Source organism: Idiotropiscis lumnitzeri, chromosome 3 (assembly GCF_059441095.1).
Source record: "Idiotropiscis lumnitzeri isolate Australia: NSW breed Sydney's pygmy pipehorse chromosome 3, RoL_Ilum_1.0, whole genome shotgun sequence".
In the NCBI taxonomy this organism is placed as follows: domain Eukaryota; kingdom Metazoa; phylum Chordata; class Actinopteri; order Syngnathiformes; family Syngnathidae; genus Idiotropiscis; species Idiotropiscis lumnitzeri.
Window position 1 is genome coordinate 14780335 of NC_142393.1, and position 19547 is coordinate 14799881.

General features: G+C 37.7%; 1 protein-coding gene across 1 annotated transcript in view; it reads right to left on the bottom strand.

Moving 5' to 3' along the window:
• Positions 1–280: 280 nt before the first annotated feature.
• The window catches only part of ctnnbl1 (catenin, beta like 1), a 31157-nt gene continuing 11890 nt past the window's right edge, over positions 281–19547 (bottom strand). The window contains exons 11-16 of the mRNA XM_088290711.1: positions 19012–19193; positions 12301–12398; positions 10477–10557; positions 5241–5378; positions 4480–4552; positions 281–875 (exon numbers count right to left, since the gene is read on the bottom strand). Of these exons, the coding sequence (XP_088146837.1) occupies positions 787–875; positions 4480–4552; positions 5241–5378; positions 10477–10557; positions 12301–12398; positions 19012–19193 (661 nt within the window). The 3' untranslated portion in view covers positions 281–786. The remainder of the gene's footprint in view (positions 876–4479; positions 4553–5240; positions 5379–10476; positions 10558–12300; positions 12399–19011; positions 19194–19547) is intronic.

Here is a 19547-nt window from a genome sequence, read left to right on the forward strand (position 1 = left end):
TTCTATTTGATTTGGCATTAAGCCTTGCGCAACTGCGATGTCCTTTTCACTTGACAGCAAGTTGCAAAATGGCTACCCTCTGAGATGGATGGGGCGATTTTGATGCTTAATTCACATTCCACAAACGCCATATTAATAGCGTGTTTAGACTTCATTCTTAGAGTTCGGATGGGAGAATCGCTGCACTTTCAACACGTGCAAGCCAGGCACATAAAAAAATGCGTAAATGGGAGAGAATATCTTCAGTGCAATGGCTGAGTTAAAACAATTAACAAAGGAGTAAAATGTGCCATCATGATTTTATTACCAAATGTTTTATTAGAAAATATTTTCAACTTAAATCTGAAACAAAGGTTTGTTTAAAAAAAATCAGAGACTGTTTTGCTTGACAAAGTCTATAATAATAATTACACATAATTATTATTTCGGTTCAGTGGGAATTCTTTTCCATGCATGTTAAAATAACATGAGTATTGAGTGGTACTTATTATTCTAAGACCCGCACAGTACATTTGATTACCGCAAACAAAAATATGTTATTAAATTTGCTTAGCTTCTGTTATGCACATTTTGTCCAGGCTAAATATGAAAAGAAAAAAACTTTTACATCTGTCAATCCAAAAGAGCTTTTTTTGACTATAGCAATGTTTCAAACATAAATGGAAGGAAAACCACTTCAAAAGCAATATGTGACAGGAATTTGGATAAATACCATTTGTCAAAACCACAACTGAACCCCAATACAACAGAATTGTGTTTTTTGTGTGTGTGTAGGAGAAAAAGACATTAAAAGTTTTCTAAAAGGTCCATGATCCTTTTGCGTTCTGCTTCTTTGAACTCTTCACTCTTGCCATCCCCGATGCTCTCTGCGTACTCTGCAAATGAGACACAGACAGGTTCATAGACGTGACAGCTTGAGGATGATGACAACCATACGGTAATGACATTGACATCGAGCTCTGCAGGAAGGACTGAAGAAGCATTCAAACGTCATTTACGGATGAACTTTGAAACGATACAAGTTTTGCTCGTGGATCAAGGTAGGAATAAAGCGCGCAGAAAACAATGTGAAGGAAAATAAGTCGTTTGAGGGAAAGACCAAATGAATTCAATCATGTAAATGTGCTGCACATGTCTCGGCTCAACCAGTGATGTTAAGGATGTTAAAACGTTTTGCAGCTGTATATGTAAAACAAGCTTTCTTATCACAGAGGCTAAAAGCAGAACATGCACCGAAACAAGTCCTCTCGGCTCTTAAGCGTAATAGTCCAGAAGTATTATTTTGTGTGTGACTACCGAGCAAAAAGAGAAGGTTGCAGCAGCTGCAGCCTCAGTGGGGTCTCCACCATCCTCTGAGGCGGGAATTACACATCAGACCCCAGGAACAACAAAATGAATAAAAATAGAGTAGAGCGAAAAGGCTTAAGACAACTTTACTGGAAGACATGGCAGCAGTATGTTGTGATTATTTTGTCGGATTTTTATAAAGCGCTCCAAAATAGTTGAAGGCTTATCAGTTGACCCATTGACAAAATAGTTCAGCAAGCGGATAAAAAGTGACACATTCACGAAATAGAAAGATAAAAACCAACTGGTATGCCACTATTCTGTTGCCATGGCAACATACATGAGTATGCAGCACTATTATAAAGGTCAGGCATTTGGAATGATGTGCCTATGCTAGGAAACTAAACAGAAATGTTTTTTTTAGGAATCTGGTGTCCTGCAAACTGAAAAAAAAATAATAATAAAATAATGTAACAACTAATTATGAGGAATAGTTTCATCTATCGTCCATATTATTTGAGGATATCAGAGATGAGTGGAAGTTGGGTCACAAAACCATCCCACAAAACAAAGGACACCTTGACACAGGTTGCCAGCTCATTTTTGGAGCTATGTTTAGTCAACCATCTGGTGGGGTTTTATCAGAGCATTACTATCATGATGGCAATACAATGTGGCCTCTGGCCACTTAGTAAAATACGGCCAAGTCAAAAAATAGGAAGATAATAAGGCAACCTTCTGTTTTTGAAACAAGAAACTCAAGCCAGCATGAATCCTCACTCTTGATCACAGTGTACACGCTGCAACAAAGTCATGTGTGAGTGCAATTTTTTTTTTTTTACACTTGAACAACAGTTATAAATATTCAAAGGTTACCCGACCAGTTACTTAAGCTTTTGTCAAAATGGTATCTTGACCCTGAAATGGAGTCATTTCCATTATTCCCTTTGGGGTGGGGGGAGTCTAAATCATTGATCATCCTTCATCTGAAAAGTGATTGTGGCTGACATTGTCCCTCCGGTAGGATTTAGTCCCAATCTATTTTATTCACGCCGAAACCTCAAACACAAATCTTTTATGCAACACAAATACGCCTGTATGCTTATTTCAAATAGACAACCTGTGAGACGAGCTACAAACCTTGAAACGTCTCACGCAATAAGGCCACATGAATCTTTCAAGAGCGCAACATAGACATGAATGTTTTAAGTACTGCTGTTCGCATTAGTCCAGGGGGTGGCCATGAAAAAAAAAAAAAAAAACATTTCAATGTATACTTAACATTTTGTTCTTGACAGGTTTGATAATGTAAACGAAATGCCGTGTGACAGCATTAATATGCGCACACACTCAGAGAAAAACCTCAGTACACACTGTCTGGTTGCACAGATACAATCAGAGGCAAATGCAACACATTTCCCCACACAATGACAATTGACACATTGGCACCAGCATGCGTGACGGATGGCTCTATCTACCCTGCTACACGCTCCAGGGCCGGAGGGGGTGTGAGTGGAGTCTCTTCAGCTTTATCACACAATGATATAGGAACGACAGATGACACACTGAAGAAACAAACATAGCTGCTGGCTTCAGGCCTCTTTCTGTTTCTCTTTTACACACTGCAGTCTGTTGATTGTTCAACTGAGAATAGTCGCAAATGTGTCTTTTTTTTTGTTAAACAAATGCTGTCCTTTTCTGAGCAGTGTTTCTATGCCCTTACATATTTTGCAGAGTGTTTTCGCCAAGTGAGGGGCGGGAGTGTGACTGACCACTGTTGGCTAATGTGTGAAACGAGGAGCGTCTCGGGGTTGTGGCACGAACCTGCAGGTTTCCCATAACCCTTGTAAACATGATTAATGGCGAAGAAGACTATCAGTGCTTATTTCCTCCCCAATATAGTTAGTGTGCCAGAGGAGACAAATCCTAATAATGAGTCCAACTCTTTTTGTGAAGAAATGTGTTTTCAGAATGAGTGGCTGCCCGACTTTACATGGCTGAGCTATTTAAATGACTACATGCTGCATGGGGGACACCAAACACATGATATTTGATCATAACACTAGTTTAAAGACTTTATTGTAGAAGTTAATGATTATTTGCTAAAAACAACCAATTTTTCTGTTTGAACATTGAATAGCTTGTCCTTGTAGTGTGTTCAATTAAACATCCCAACTTCAATGCTCGTATTAATGACGACACTGGAAACAACAGCACGTCAGCGTTTATGTGAAGCTTTCTCTAGACTGCTAACCGACGTCGATATTTGTGGCTTACAACCATAGCAACAGCTTAGCCCCTCGGTGAAAAGGAGGGGAGGACAGCCAGTCTCTCTGGTTTTGCGTTTGCTTTTCTTCTGGGTGGGTGTCAAATCACTTGTAATGATTTTCAGGAGTCGAAAGAAATGTTTTGCCGCCCTTTCCCCCTGCCAATTCCAACCAACAATAACACACGTATACCCAATGGCAAATGACTTTTTTTTTTTTTTTTTAGCGGGGCTTGCCCGCCAAAGTGCCCACTGGCAATTTATTGCAGGAAATTCAGAAAAGCCCCAACTCCTCGATGTGCTTAGCAAGCGCTCTCGCATTACTTTTCAAGGCATATTAACAGACGTAAATGATAGCCTGACACAGTTGCCGTTCCTACTAATCACTTTTTGACAAACCAGTCTTACCCAAGTGTGTTGTTTTAGCCAGCAAATTTGTTACTGTGCTTCTGATGTAGTCTGACAAAAATCGATTGGGGAGAAATTTGTCTAAAATCTCACTAATCTTTCTCAAGTGGAAAATAGTGTTCAATGCACAGTAAATTTAAGTAAAAATATCTAAAAATGAAAGGAAATGTTATTTGTTTCCTATATTGACTGAACCAAGACAAAAAAAAAAGTTTTGTAAATCCCAATACCTGATTAATTTAATTAAAATTTTCGGTGGGATATTCGAATATCCTATTGAAATTCAACTGAAATTCTTCATAATACAAAGCAAAGAGGTTTTAATTTTTAGCTAATCAACACTTCATACGTCATACTATTCCTCTCTATACTATTCCTCTATATATGTTCTCTAGAAATAAAAGAAAAGTAAATATCCAATGAACAAAGCTATGCGAAATGTCTTTGAAACTGATGATGACATCACCACTTTGTTTTTGGTGCTTCAGGCCACGTAGTGAGCTCCTTTAATGACTCACCTCTCATGATGTGGCGCACGACTTTGACAGAGCCTCCTCTTAAGTTGAGAATTTGATGAACTCTCTGCTGCAGCTAAATTCAGACAGACAGACAATACGCTATAAAACCTCTGTAATATAAAGGTGAAGATCAGAACTTGAAAGATGACATCGAAGTATAAATAAGAAGAAACTCGAGGTACTTGAGCTAAATTCCCACTCATTGATCGGATCTGATAGATCAGGAATTCGTGGAACCGCTACAGGGGAGACATTTTTCCAAGGATCCATTCCTAATCATAACGTTTTTTGTGTGCTTCTAATTGACGCAGGAATTATTTTTGTTCAATATGTCCACTGAAAAATCTTTAGCCGGTTTGGTTTAACAACCACTTGAAGTATTTAAATCATTCATTGACGGACACTAGAAAGGCTGTGCTCCAATTGATTCATGAGTAAAGTGACTGACGCAATGATGACAAATTTACATGATACATCAGAGTCATCACAGGTCTTTTGAATAGCCAACATTAAGGGAGGGAGGAGCAATTTGTCAGCTTGTTGAAGAAGTGGCACCTGTACGAGTAAGTATACAATAAGCTTTTACTCACTTTTTCCTTCCCAATTAGTAGTCTGAATATAGTACAAGGCATTCGCTTCACAAAAGTCACTTCCAATCCTGAAATCTGGTCTGTTCGACTTATTCATGTGTTTCAAACGCATGTTTTCTTTTCACACGAAAACCAAATACCACAATCGAGCCTTTCTGACGATTTGTGTACCTGGGATAACCCGGAGTTGCTGATCTCCACCATTATGTAGCATATGGACTGAAGTACAAAGAGTCCAGCATCCAGTCGACGGAGGTAAAATTCACCCTCCATGTTGTCATCAAGGATTTCGCCACGGCGAACCATCTCCTAAAGGCACACACGCATGTCGATTAATCAACAATAATTGCATTCATGGTTTAAAGCCTTAAGTGACATGTCCTGATAAACAACAGTGGCACTCAGGCCAAACGTAAGGTGCATCAAGTACACCTTTGGAGAAACACACCCACTGCGATTAAATTATTCAAAAACTAATTACATTTGTCTGTAAAATCTTGCGCTGACCGCGGCACATGCTATTTTCAACAAATGTATACAAATCATTCAATAGGGCACTGGGAATGTGCAGATCCTCTTTCCAAATTAAAAATAAGCATCCCTCCACAAGATGTGCAGCTTGTTTTAAGCCTATTGGCGACCACTGACAAACCAGTATGAATGGAAACACCACAGCATCCACAGGGGAGCCCGACACGGCAAACAAATTACAAATCACAAGCTTCTATTGTTCTTGCAACACAACAAAGCACCTGAAAACAAAGAAATACACACAACAAGTGCAGTGTTTTAATTGCAGTGTTGTTTTTCAGTTCTTCCACAAATCCATTTTCATCACTGACCAGACACACTAATCAATTGATTTCACTGCTAAACGGCAAGCAGTCAGTACACACTCACGCTCACATCTGGGCACACTTGCATAGTTATCCATCTTAACAACCCCGTCAGTATGCCAATAACATGGTGCTGCCAATACACATACAGGCAACATTAATCACCATTAGAGAGTAAGTAGCGGACGTGACAGGGAGAGGGGAATTGGTGTGTAAGCCACTGGAGCGCCACACAAATAATCCATTTTAACTCGGTAAGAAGAGAGCGAGTGAAAATTAAGTGTTTTTTCTCATCCTGCATCATGTCGAGCTGATTTCTTGGTTATTACGTTAAAGATAAATGCTGAAGGTGTATGCAAACACTTGCTGGTGAGTGTGAACTGTGCACCGAAAGCCAAATTGTGATCTTTTATAGTCCAGCGGAGAGTGACTTTTTTTTTGTGAAAACAACTTAACAAGGCAAACACAGTAAATCAAGAAAAAGGGCAACTTTTCAAAGCTTTCCTGATAAAAACAAATAGCCTCCGGTGAGGAGCTTAATGGCGTCACATGTGACATTTGCATCCCTCGGATTTAATCGGCCTTGTCCTTAAAGATCGATGACAGTGCTGAACCCAATGATGGCTTTGCAGTGCAGCTCATTAACACGACACAATCAGATGGCGAAAGCGCAAGAAAAATATTCATTGAACGTACACATACTGGAATGCAAAACCATATAGCTACTGGCAACGTCACATTCTGAAGGAATAGCTGATTTTTCAATGCACTTTTATCATTCAAGCTTTTCCAGCATATACTAGCTAACGTACACGGCATAAAAGTCACGAACAAAGTGGGACTTTTTCTCGTTCTTTACAATTTACAGGAAGCATACCTATGTTCACAATAATTGATGTTCAATATTGCGCCTAAATTCTTATGCTTCTACTTTAAATTGTTTACAGTCTGTACAAAGGCTGTATGAAAGTGATTCTTTGATTTCCAAAAGAGGAATAAAAAAGCAGAAAGACTAGGTAGCTGCAAAGAGTTAGAGAAAGCGATCACATGCTGTGGAGCAAAACAAGTTTTTGATTTAAGAAAACACTTTTGTTGGAGCATTTTGATTTTTATGTGGACCAATGTGACTCCTTTAATTTTTGTTTTGATTTAGCGAAGCAGCAGCATAGTAATTTTTTTTTTTTTTATCAGCGGATTCTTTTCTGCCCTGGTGTACATTTCGTGACGTCACACTAGGTGACCCTCCAGCCCGGTCGGACGCCATTTTTTTGGGCGGGGGTGACAAATTAAAAAAAAAAAAAACGGTTCGATCAGAAAGGCCAGAGGTTGATTTAATCCAGGCCACGAATCGGCCCTCATACGTGTGATGAGCCTGCCCATCAAAAAAGGGGTCATGTGCCCAGCTCTAAACTTGGCATTGAACAAGGGTGTGTAGACTTTTTATCCACTGAATGTATTTGCCGATGTTGCATTCTCAATGTGTGCAACTATTTTTGCTCGAGAATTTTTAAGCATTAGTCCTGTGGTGGGTCATCATCTGTGATACCCTGCTGATGGAAAATGAAGCTGATGTCATTTGCATTTTCCAAAACCTTAGACTTTGTGCTTGAGCCAAGTTCTTTATTAGGCTTTATTGGGAAAAAAATGAGGTTGTATAAGCTCATTAAAGACCTGATGAAAAAATTTCAGCTGCTTTCACACTGTATTCCCAGTAAACTCACATTAGAGACTAAGAGTAGTTATTCGCATGACTTTCAGACACAACTCACTTAAGTGGAACACTGCTATGTCTGAAGTGTGCTTGTGAATAACAAGCAAACTCACAAATCCCCCAAATCAAATAGTGACAGAACTCGTCTGAATAGATGTTGTAAATGCAATTCATTTGTCTGCTACTTTGGTAAAAATGTACAATCCATCAGGAAAAAACATTGTGACAGCAGAGCAAAATTACAAAATGATGCTTCATGTAAAATCTGACTTCTGTTTCTAAATTCTTGTCGGTATCTTTGCTTGTGTGAAGCACATGTAGGAAATTTTCTTCAATTTATATATAAATCTGTCTTGCCTTGCCTTATTTCCCACCAGATTGCCTTGATTTTTGGCGTCTCATGCGATTTGTACATTAAAAATCCTTTTTGATTTCAAACTCCAGTTACATAGTTTAGATCAAAGGAGATATACTGCGAAAAAAAATGAAGAAAAAACAGGGAAAAGGAAGGTCCGGTAAATGTAATACAAAGGAAATAGGAATGTCGCTTTAAGATTAAAATATGGAATAATTCTGGTGGGAGAAGAACAGTTACGAGATACCTCCACGACAATAAAATAAGCAGCTTATTTCGGGAGCGGGGGGGGGGGGTTATCTGGCCACTGTTGTCTGGAGATGGCTTTTTCTTTGCTATCCTCTGAGAAACTAGTGGACGTCATGCTGCAAAGAAATGCATTTTTGTTTAGCCCTTATAAACGGGCTTACAAGGGTAAAGGTGCAACAGAGAGATAAACTGGAGCAGCAGAAACCTCGCGAATCAGCTGACGGGACGGATATACTGTACCTGGCTTGGTGTCTTTAACGCGTTCTTGCAAGTCATGGAGACATCGGGATTTTCGCACCCTTTGTCTTAAGCATTTTCAAGTCACCGGTAGAAAGGAGTTCTAATTGGCTCAAGATAACCTTTAGTTTGAATGGTTTTATTTACACTTGAACTTGAATTGAAGTCAAGTCACTAGAAAGCAGAAATGCATGCTAGTCGACGATTTTGTCGAACACAACAATCAGGTTCCAATAATAGAGGAGCTAAAGTTAAGACTTTTGAAAGCGATTTTATCTATATCACTTCCTGCAACTATGCGGCATTCAGTGAACTCGTTCGGCTTTCATTCTCGAAGCAGTAAAAATACTCAGTAATGTAAAATTGCACAACGTGAAACCAACGTTGACTATATCGATGGGGATATATAATCGGCCAACCCTAGTTAAAAGCACCAAAAAAAATAAAATAACCAACTTGAATCAGCAAGCAAAGGCCAGAAACTCACTATATGGTCAATGCAGAAACATTTCTGCGTGTGTTATTGTATTTCTGCCACTGAAAACGCAACTTTTAAACAGGAAAAAGTAGGCTGGGTGCAGCAAAACGTTTCCCACCCGACACAAAAAAACAGACAGATTTCAATTCTCATACTTCCTTTACCTTACATGGCATTAATGTAGTGGAACCTGTGACTTCGAGAATGGCTGTGAAAATAATGTAATTTATTTTTAAATTCTGAACCTTTTTCACAAAGAAAATAATTACAAAAAAAAAGTTTAAGAATCAAACTATTAACATCCTAAAAACTGTTTAGGTAATGACATCTGCCATTCCATCTCCTATTACGATCATGTCTCCTAATCTGTGGTGGCATTACAAAAGGTGTGCACATGTGGGTGGCTGACCAGTGTTTACATATGCACATCAAAAATGTATTAATCAAGTTGTGAACTAACACATTTTAAGACAAAAAAAGCCAACACAAATATAATCATAACCACCTTGGCAAAGGTAATGACTTCTTTCACATCAAAAGCTTTAACAAAGGATGTCGTGTTGACTGTAATATGACAGGAGTATATTTTTATACTTCTATCTGACTGATCTGGTATATTTCTGAAATATAGTAAAGACTGAAAGAAACCTTTTGTCTTACTGATGCGTAAAATAAATTTAAGATGTCTCTGTGTTACACGTTGGGCTGCATCTGCGCATGAGTCATAGAATGGAGGAAGGGGAATGTAAGTGTGTGGCTTCTAAGATAGTGGTGCACATGCAGACAAGGTTTCTTATCGCACAAATCATCCTTTTGCCATTTTCGGGGGAAGGAAACAAGAGCATGACAGAGGCGCATTGGGATGAAAAAAAAAGTGAAGGAGAAGGAAGATAAAATGTCAACCTGTCTGGCCTTTCAAGGCAATCTCAGTCTGACTGACAAATTAATCTTCCTGTCATCGGAACATTGTGTCCAACTTTTGAACGCAAATTCCCTTTCCACTTTCCACCATTTAATGCATCGTTGCTGTTTTTATGGAAAAAAAAAAAAATTACAATTACTTTATAGTTTGGTCACAGCAGATCCAGCTTCCTTATTTATTTTCTGTCAAGTTTTGACCACCTTATCTAACAACACGTCTCCATCAGTCTCGGCTTTTCCGCAGCTGCGGCGACACAATTGGAAACAGCTCAATATGAGCTGCATAGTAGAGTGCAGTTTTTCCTTCCTTTCCTACAATGTGTCATGTTGTTATCAGGGAGAACTGTCAGCTTCTTTCACATAGCTTTGGATGTGACATTTTTTGATCAACCATCCTTCCCTTTACAACAGGGATTGTGGTTCATATCGCCAGCTTTACTGTATACGTGTAAATGTTTCACCAAAAAAAATAAAATAAAATAACGGTGGTTTCAAGGTTTTTCTCCAACTAAAAGGGAGCACAATGAGGCAGGTATAAAATGAGAGCGCGGGGTACTGAGAAAGAGAATCCTTACAGAGGGAGGAAGGAATGGCTGGACAGTGAAAGGAGACACGCTTACATGTTTCTCCCCTTCGATCCTCTTGTCAGCCTGTTGAACAGCCTCCAGGTACTTAAAATGCAACTCCATCAGTCGATCAACCTGGCAAGAAAAAGAAATTGAGGCGGGGGAGAAAGAAAGCGAGTGTGGCAGCATACAAAAGCCAAATTGTAAAAAAAAAAAATTAGGGCTGCATGAGGGAAAAGACGTGAGTGCAAAGAGAGAAAATAAAATGAGAAAATATGGCAAGACAGAAAACAGTAATAAGGGAATTAAAATATGAGCAAATGGTGTCTGAATATACAGTGAATATAAAAAGTCTCCACAACCCCTGTTGGAATGCGAGGTCTTTGTGTTATAAAAACAAAATGGCTTAACATCTCCAACTCAATTTTTTTTTTAAATTTGAGATGTTATGATTACGCACATGTGCACACACACTCAAGTGGGGATGTGGCTGTGTTCACAATCAACAAATCACATTCACTCACGTTAAATGGGAGTCAACACGTACTGTACTTGCACCTCCATTTGACCCCAAATAAAGTTCAGATGTTCTAGTAGGCTTTTACATTTTTTTATTTATTTATTTTTTGCTTTTTGCTTGAGAGCCCGGCAGGTTTTGTGAAATTGACTATACTAGGAACACTCAACTCAACTCATCTTTATTTGTATAGCTCTTTTACAACAACTGCAGATGTGTCAAACTGCTTAAGAATACATGAAGTGATTCATAATGCCCTCCCTCCACCTTGATTAAGGCTGAAGGTCGAGCTGAAGAAAAACAGAACTGCACTGTAGGGATGGTGTTCTTTTGGTGATGAGCAGTGTTGTGTTTGCACAAAACACCTTTATGAATTACGGCCAAAAACTTCAGCTTGCCTTGGTTTCTTCTGACGATAACACATTTTTCACACGTGTTTGGGGAATTTCAAGGAAGTTATAGCACAAAGTAGCCAGGTTTTAATTTTCTCATTTGTTTGTTTTTTGTAAAGAGAAGATTTTTCAAATGACTTACAGGTTATGAATCACGTTAACGGTGTCAAAACTTTAACAGATTATTCTTGGATTCATGTTTTTTTTTTAAATTAAAAAAATTTATATATTTTGACATTTTTATAATCCACCGCACATACCTACATGGAGGAATGGCACACTGCGCAGTGGCGCTATGAACAAATTGTCCCATTGTGGACTAAAAATTAATATAACATCATGAAGCAGTGAAATGATAAATTTGATTTCTAAATTCACAATTTTATGTTTTTTTTAGTGAGCGTTAATAGTTTTCGCCTGCCATTTCAAATACACTTTCTTTCCTGGTTAAAAAAAAAAAAAAATCACAGATCAAAGATGAAAGGGGCATATTGTATGTACATACAAAATTTGACGAAGATTTGTCACATTGTACAGACATTAAACAGATTCCAGGAGTTGTGAAAAAAGTGTTTCATTCCAGTATTATATATAACGTGTAATGTTCCAAATACATACAATGATATTTTTGCTACGCACCATGTCATAGAGTACCGTCATTTATTATCATATCATACCATATATGTTGCTGATGCTGGTGTATTACTTTAATTTACCACAAGTTGATCATGCAATTCTTTATACAGACCACATTTCAGTTAGTTTTTTTTCCTGAGCTACTTTTTAATTTTAAAAAAGTAGCGCAAGTTTGTATAAGCACTGTATATATTACTGTCTTCACAAGCCATTTGCGCTTTGTCCCCACTTCGCACATCACACCAAAAACTACTTTTAATGAGAGATGCAGAAGCTAAAGACTGCACAAAGGAGAAAAGAAATGCAAAAAAAAAAGAGATCAACAGGACTGACCTTTTCACAGTCATTTTCCGTAAACTTGTTTAGGAGTCTGCTTCTCTGTTGGGACTTGAGGTTTCTCAGCATGGAGGAAATAATTGAACAAACATGCTCTAAAAAAAACAGAAGGTGAGGCAAAGGTTAACTGATTGTTTTGTCCAAGCATAGTCCTAACCGATGCTCTTCTCACACTTCTATTTTTTGCAGTACATTGACTAGAACAGAAAGATGTATATTAGAAATGCGCATTAAAATCAAGTTCACATTAAAATGTCAAGAAGTAAAGCTCATTTGTTCAAATCTACCACAAAGTAGTACAAAAAATGTATTTAAGAAAATGTAATACTGTACAATAAAAAGCCATTTAAAAAATTAAAAAGCAATAATCACTACGACCACACAACTAATTGAGTGTAGACAGTTATTTGAGGACAGGTGTGATGCGGTCCAGTTTTCTGGTGTATGTAAGGACTGGCGGCAGGATTTCAGATCAGCTGCAGACCATTACTGCACTCTATATCACTGGAAATAAAGCACGAAAATGTTTTTCTGTGTCTGGTTGAGACAGAAAGCGGTTAATTTGAGCTGTTTTTCAGGAGGTAATAGGCAGAGCTTGTAAGTGGTTGTTAAAATTCAGGTCCGACCCAATAATCACACCAAGATCCCTGTCTTGATTTGTTGCTTTTACATGGAGTAGAGGGTTAAAATGAGTGCTGATCTTGGACCTTTCATTTTTGGGACCAAAAATAATAGCTTCTGTCTTTTCTGGATTGATCTGGAAAAAAAATCTGGTTCATCCACTCATTCATTTGATAAATGCACTTACTTAACGAAAGTGTACATATTGACGGCGATTGCTTTTCCTTGTAGATTATAATTTTACTGGTCCGGCCCATTTGGTCAAAGATTTTCCTCCTGATCTAAAATGAGTTTGACACCCCTGCATTAAATTAATAGGATACAATTTATCGCACAACAAATACTTGTTTGAGGACAGTACTCCTTTTAAAACAATGAATTCTCTATGAGACGGAATGCCTTGCTACCTACTTACAGGTTGTGCAAGCAGCTGACAATCTGAAGTTTTATGATATCGACTAAACAATGCATTGTACACACAGGTGCAGAAGAACATGACATTGTAAAACCTCGAGAAATCCAGCATGCGGGGAGAAAAATGTAATTGGACTTTTTCAACAAGAGGTCAATATTCTCACTCAACCAGGCTTTTCTGTTGCTAAGCAACAAGAGCACAGGAATCAATCCCATTTCTGCTTTTAAAACAGGTTGTGTTTTTTGTCAGTTGCCTTCGTGACCTACTGCTTGCTTGCCCAAGGGACTCAAGGGCGGAAAGTACTGGCAGTCACCACAACCACGGAGTTCACATTAAGAATTTAGTTGGATATGAAGGGAGGAAAAATGATGCAAAATAAGGGAGTGCATTGGGATCATTTTGAAGTTGCTGATATGAGTTTATTACTGAATGTGTGAGGAAAGTTTTTTTCAGTATTGTTACAGTATTTGACTGACTGACTTTTGTCTGTCAACTAAAGAATTTTGTGACGTTGTGGTAGTGAATGCGGAAAACACAGCAAGTCAAAGTGTTTGGTGTTCAACTGTAATTGAAGTAGATCAACTTTCTTTTATAATTTATAGTTTGTTTCTCTTTCTTCTAGTGTAAGCCTAACATGCAATACCAAAACATGTATGTAGTGGTATAATGAATCTCCTATTGTATATTGTAATATAGGGCTGAACAATGAATTGCATTTGCAATATACAAACTAATTCAATTGGAATCACAACACTGGACTAGTCCTGAAGGGCACTTGATTATCGCAGATGTTCACCAGAATACATTTTAAAAATCGTAATACCAGACCAGTTCTGGAGTGCACCCCAGGTCTCTACCACAAGCGGTCCCATCCAAATCTGACGATGAATGTCGAAAATACAAGTCCCTTCAAAACTGCCTATTTCACTTGCATCACTCCTGATTTAAAAAAAATATATATAATATCTTTAAACCATGACTCGTTGATCAATTGTCATTTTGAGAGGGAAAAAAAACGATTGACTTGTTCTGAGCGGTAATTGGTGTGGCCACCTTCACACACTGAACAGCATGCTATTGATTGGTCGGCAGAAAGTTTGAAACTAAGCTTTGACCTCTCAGAGATGTGGAGAGCATTAATGGTACAAGCTAAGGGAAAGGCTGAGCAAAACAGTTTCCTAATCTGTCCTGAGACAAGCGTATGATCAATACCTCATTTGCAAAAAAGCAAGAAAGGAGGACAGGTAGGTACATCAAAGTAACACGACTAAAGGTGAACAAATACCGTCTCGTCACAACACACTCAGATATCAGCACAAGAAACAGTCATGACAATTGATAAATGTGTTTTTTTTTTTTTATCATCCCAATGCGCCTCTGTCATGCTCTTGTTTCCTTCCCCTGAAAATGGCAAAAGAATGATTTGTGTGATCTAAAAGGAGGGACTGTATAGCAGGTTAGCCACAATATATATGTGAACAATTTACAGAACAGAGGAATGAAACTGAGAAGAAAGTTTTCACCTTCGAAGGAATAAATGAGTCATGACGCCAATCTGTATAGTTGGCTATTGTATTTCACTGGACCAAGGCTTGAAGTTTAACGCAGAGATTTCACTTACTTCTGTCTGTTGTGTTGAAAGTTATAGGTTTGCAACTAACCATTGTTTTCATAATTGAATAATCTGACAATTATTTTGGCGATTGATCAATGATAGGATTTAAAATGAAAATGTTTTAAATTTCATCGCTTTATTAAAATCAGGACATTATTTCACATTGACAACACAGAAAATGCGTAAACATAAATATTGATTCAGTTACTTGTTTGGATCGATGTCAGAAAACAGGCAAAAATGTTGATCCTTGTTTTCCTAAGTAAAAGCAGATGTTTATAAATGATTTGTTTTGATTCAACACAAAGATAAGCAGTCTGCTTTCAAGGATGTCAAGATAAATTTGAGAATTTCAATTAAACAAGGTCTTTAAACGATTAAGTCAAGTCAAATGTATTTGTATAGCCCTTAATCACGGACATTCTCAAAGGGCTTCACATAGCCACAATCGACATCCCCTAATCATCAAATAATTTGGTAATAGGTTAGTCACCGATTAATCGTTACACCTCTGGTAACAAAGGACCATCGCTGTTCCACAAGTATGTCGAATATGCAGCGTGGCGGCAAGGATCCACATAGTGGTGGTGGACAGTAGGGCTGAATGATTAATTGCATTTGCAATAGAGTCAAGATTTTACCAAGCTCGATTTTGTAAAGGAACTTGAAAAATTATGCTATTCAAATTACAATCGCAACTTTTAGGGAAAAAAAAATCCTAATGAGATTATTTTCCACAAATCAATCAGTCCTAGAAGAAACCATAATATCCACCAGCTTTTTGTCTGACTTTTTCCCAGAGGGATATATTTAAATATATTTGTTTGTCAATCACTAGTCAGCATATTTCCAATGACAATTTTCTTGACACTACTTTATAAGCTTGAAAAATCACTTTTCCAAGGCTCACAACACCTACAAAGTGTTCACTGTAAGCCTATTCTATTTCATACTTTAAACTGTATGACGAAAAAAATCTCAAGAGATCTGGTTTTATAGTTTGACAGAAGAAGGCACAGCAAAGTTTTGAAATGTAGGTGGTAATACAATACTGCGAGACACAAATTAGACCAAGAATATTTGTGGCCTGGGGAGGAGAAATCAGCCTTTCAGCACCAGGAAAGTCCGTCAGCGGTTACAGAAAGTACAATCTCATTTTGACAGCAGCCAGACTTAACTGGGCTGTCACAGAGGGTGCAACTATTGAGAAGTATTGTTTGTATTGTAATAAAATAATAATGCATCCCATAGAAATACCACATAAAGAAAACTTTAAATTCCACTCTTTAAAGTATTTGATGTTGCCAGAGAAGTACTGGTTATAATTCTACCAAACGTTAATTAGAAAATAATACTCTCAACTTCTCGCTGTATCCCTAAAAGTTTAGCCACAACGGTTATGATGAGAGAAGGGCAGAAGATATAAATGAGAAAAAAAATTAAATAACCAAGCCTTTAAAAACAATGTACTGCATGTTAAACCTTTAATTTACAACAAATGTGAGGCTCTATGTCATTATTGGAGCATGAGATTACCGACATGAAATATGATCAGTTCCCATCGGAAAAAGGCACAAACGTAATTAAATGTGTCTTCACTCAAGGATTTTCAGCAAATCCTTCTTTGTACTAAACTACTGTAATAGGATTAGGCAACAACAAAGCTTTGACATCAGATTAAAACCAGACTTGGATCATTCAAAATGCTATCTACATCAAAGCAACAGTGACAAGAAGGATGATGATAAAAAAAAAAAAAAGCTAAGATATGCGACAATAGATTCATGATGGAGTCTAGATGATGCCTTTATCTTATCTGCTTTTGTCGCTGCCGTTTAATAGAATAATACTGGCTAATATCAAAGATGACATACAAGTGCTAAACTGATGGGATGGGAAGAAAAAACAATCCCTGTATAGTTTCTTTGTCAAATATTGAGGGAGTTTCTATTTTTGCTTAAGTGACCTATTCCAACTCCTGCAGTTTCCTCCATTTTCATTTGTAGGACAGAAATGTGTTTTTTTCTGTAATGTGAAGGTTGTTGGATTCATTAGAACAAAGCATGAAGCTCCAAACCATTCCTTTGCACTACTGTCAATTTCTGAAAGGATTTCATGGCGATCAATCTTGCACCAACATTTGTGATGGAGAGAGGCAATGAATTTAAGAAGGAAATAAGGAAGAGAATTACTTTTGACCCAAGTAGTTAATTAATTCATCTTCACGATACTATGGATGAACTACTGATTCAGGACATTTTCAATTAGAAGTCATAGCAGTAAGATGTTTTGACAAGCAATTTACTACATTAAATCATATGATGGATTAAAATTATCATTGTAATGGACAGGTGATCTGTCCACGGTGTGCCAACAGTGGCATATTTCAACTGGGACAATTTTCAGCTATCGTCAACCCTGCACAAGTCGAACAGATGACTGCATGGATGGATGACAATTTAATACAGTATGTGCTTCACATCAAAATGGAAAAATAATCAAGTTGTTTTAACTGAAACCTCTTTAATCTGTAGCAGTATTCACTTGCTCTTTATGAATGAACATTGAAAAATCCATTCATGCATTTTTCGATAATGCCAGTCCAGTCAATCACAGTGCATGCAGCAGGTGTGGGAATCAATCTGACGTTAGTTCCATGAAAGTCAGCCATGTGCATTGCTGCTGACTGAAAATATTAGGGTTTGACATCAAAAGGTGTCGAAAACAAGAAATAAACATTGCTTTCATCTCTGCTTCTGGATATGAAACAATTTAGATGACAGCGCCATTTGTTTTAATCCAAAAAGAGTAATAAACTGATGAGACAAAGATGAGGAACGTTTTGAGAAAGGATCCTCTCGTGACACCAAACATACAGGCCCATATGTGGATTAGATGTCATGATTTTTGCGTCTTCCGGGATGGGTCACTAATTCTCAATGAGCAACAAATTAATTCACGAGTCTATACAGAAACATTTTATCAGTCAATTTAAAGAAAGACGCAAAACTGAACACAATGCCAAAGCAACAAAGAGTTCACTGGGAGTTAGAAGTGGAATGTGTTGGACTGGAGAAGTCAATTTCCCGACTTAAACCCTACAGAGCATGCATAGCTGATGAAGAAGAGTTTTTAAAAAATGGAGATGGTGGTTTAAACACCCTGTTGTATTAAATCATCATGCAGAAAAAACGTGTCTATTATTCATATATTATTCATTATTATCACAACACCGGTGATTTCCCAGGGTGGAAACTCTTTATTGCTTGCAGTGTAATGTAGTTTACAATTGACATTTTCTAGACAACATGGGATTTACAACAAATAGCTTTTGCTATTTTAATCTCAGACATGAAATAGTGACCATAACTAGTTAGTAATCAATAGGGCTATTCTTTCCAAATTGGACCGTAATTGCAATTTGTGAGGCAAAATGTCCCTGTGTGTGCAAAGGAGTTGGGGAGGTGTAAATGAACTCAAGAAACATTACGAACAAATACAGTAATCCCTCGCCAATTCGTGCTTCACTTTTCGCAGCTTCAGTGTTTGGTGGATTTTTCCAAAATATTGAGCAAAAAATAAATAAATAAATGAAAAATATACAGCCATACATCTCACAGCCAGCAGCTAGGTATTTATTCTTTTGAATTTTTAGAGATAAATTTGTTGTGTAACATTTAGAACCATGTCTGGGGGGGCGGTGAATGAGGGCGGTAAATCCCCAACCCTCCAAAAAAGACATTAAAAAATATGAATGAATGACTGAATGACTGAATGAATAATTAAAATAAATAAAAATAAATAATTGAAATTAAATAAAATTAAATAAAATAAAAGCACAACCTCTACTTCTCCTAGCCTCCAAAAAAACAGCTTCATAATGAGCAGCTATTAAAAGGCACATCGCCGTTTTAGTTCTGAGGCGAAGCCACAATATGAAAGCCTTTAGACTGTTGGCTCTAGATAAACCTTCAACAGTTTATCATTGCAGAGCTTTTTAGCCCTTTGCTCAAATGGTCAAGGAACAAACTTGATCTTGTTGTAATTAGTCACTGACCTTCATGCTCTTTCTCAGAAGCAGCGGAGCTCCTCATCTTCTTGGGAGTTTTCATGAAAAGTGGAAAGATGGTTCGCAAACCGAGGATGTCCACAAATTTGTGGCAGTTATCGCCTCCCTCTGATCCGATCATCCCATGGTCCAGAACCTTCAGAGAGCTTGTCCGGGACATTTTCTTTTCCCTACATTAAACATAGAAAAAGCTAACAGTTATCAACTACACTATTTCCATCAAATCTAACTGTAGGTTGTTGAACTGTTCAAATCCAGACTTGAATATATATGAGAGGATGATATAGTTCCCAACATAAATCAAACACAAACATGTAATTCATGATCATTATAGCAGAAAGATACGACTGTTAACTTTCTCTTTTCAGTGCACGCCTCCTCATGGGAAATGTAGCCGTTTGTCTTACTGCGTTGCCACAAATGACAGTATTTATCTTAGTGTAGGGGGACATATGCCAGGCAGTTGAGTATGGTTCTCCAGACAGAAACATTAGGTATGATGGACGGTTGGAGAGGCCAGGGGT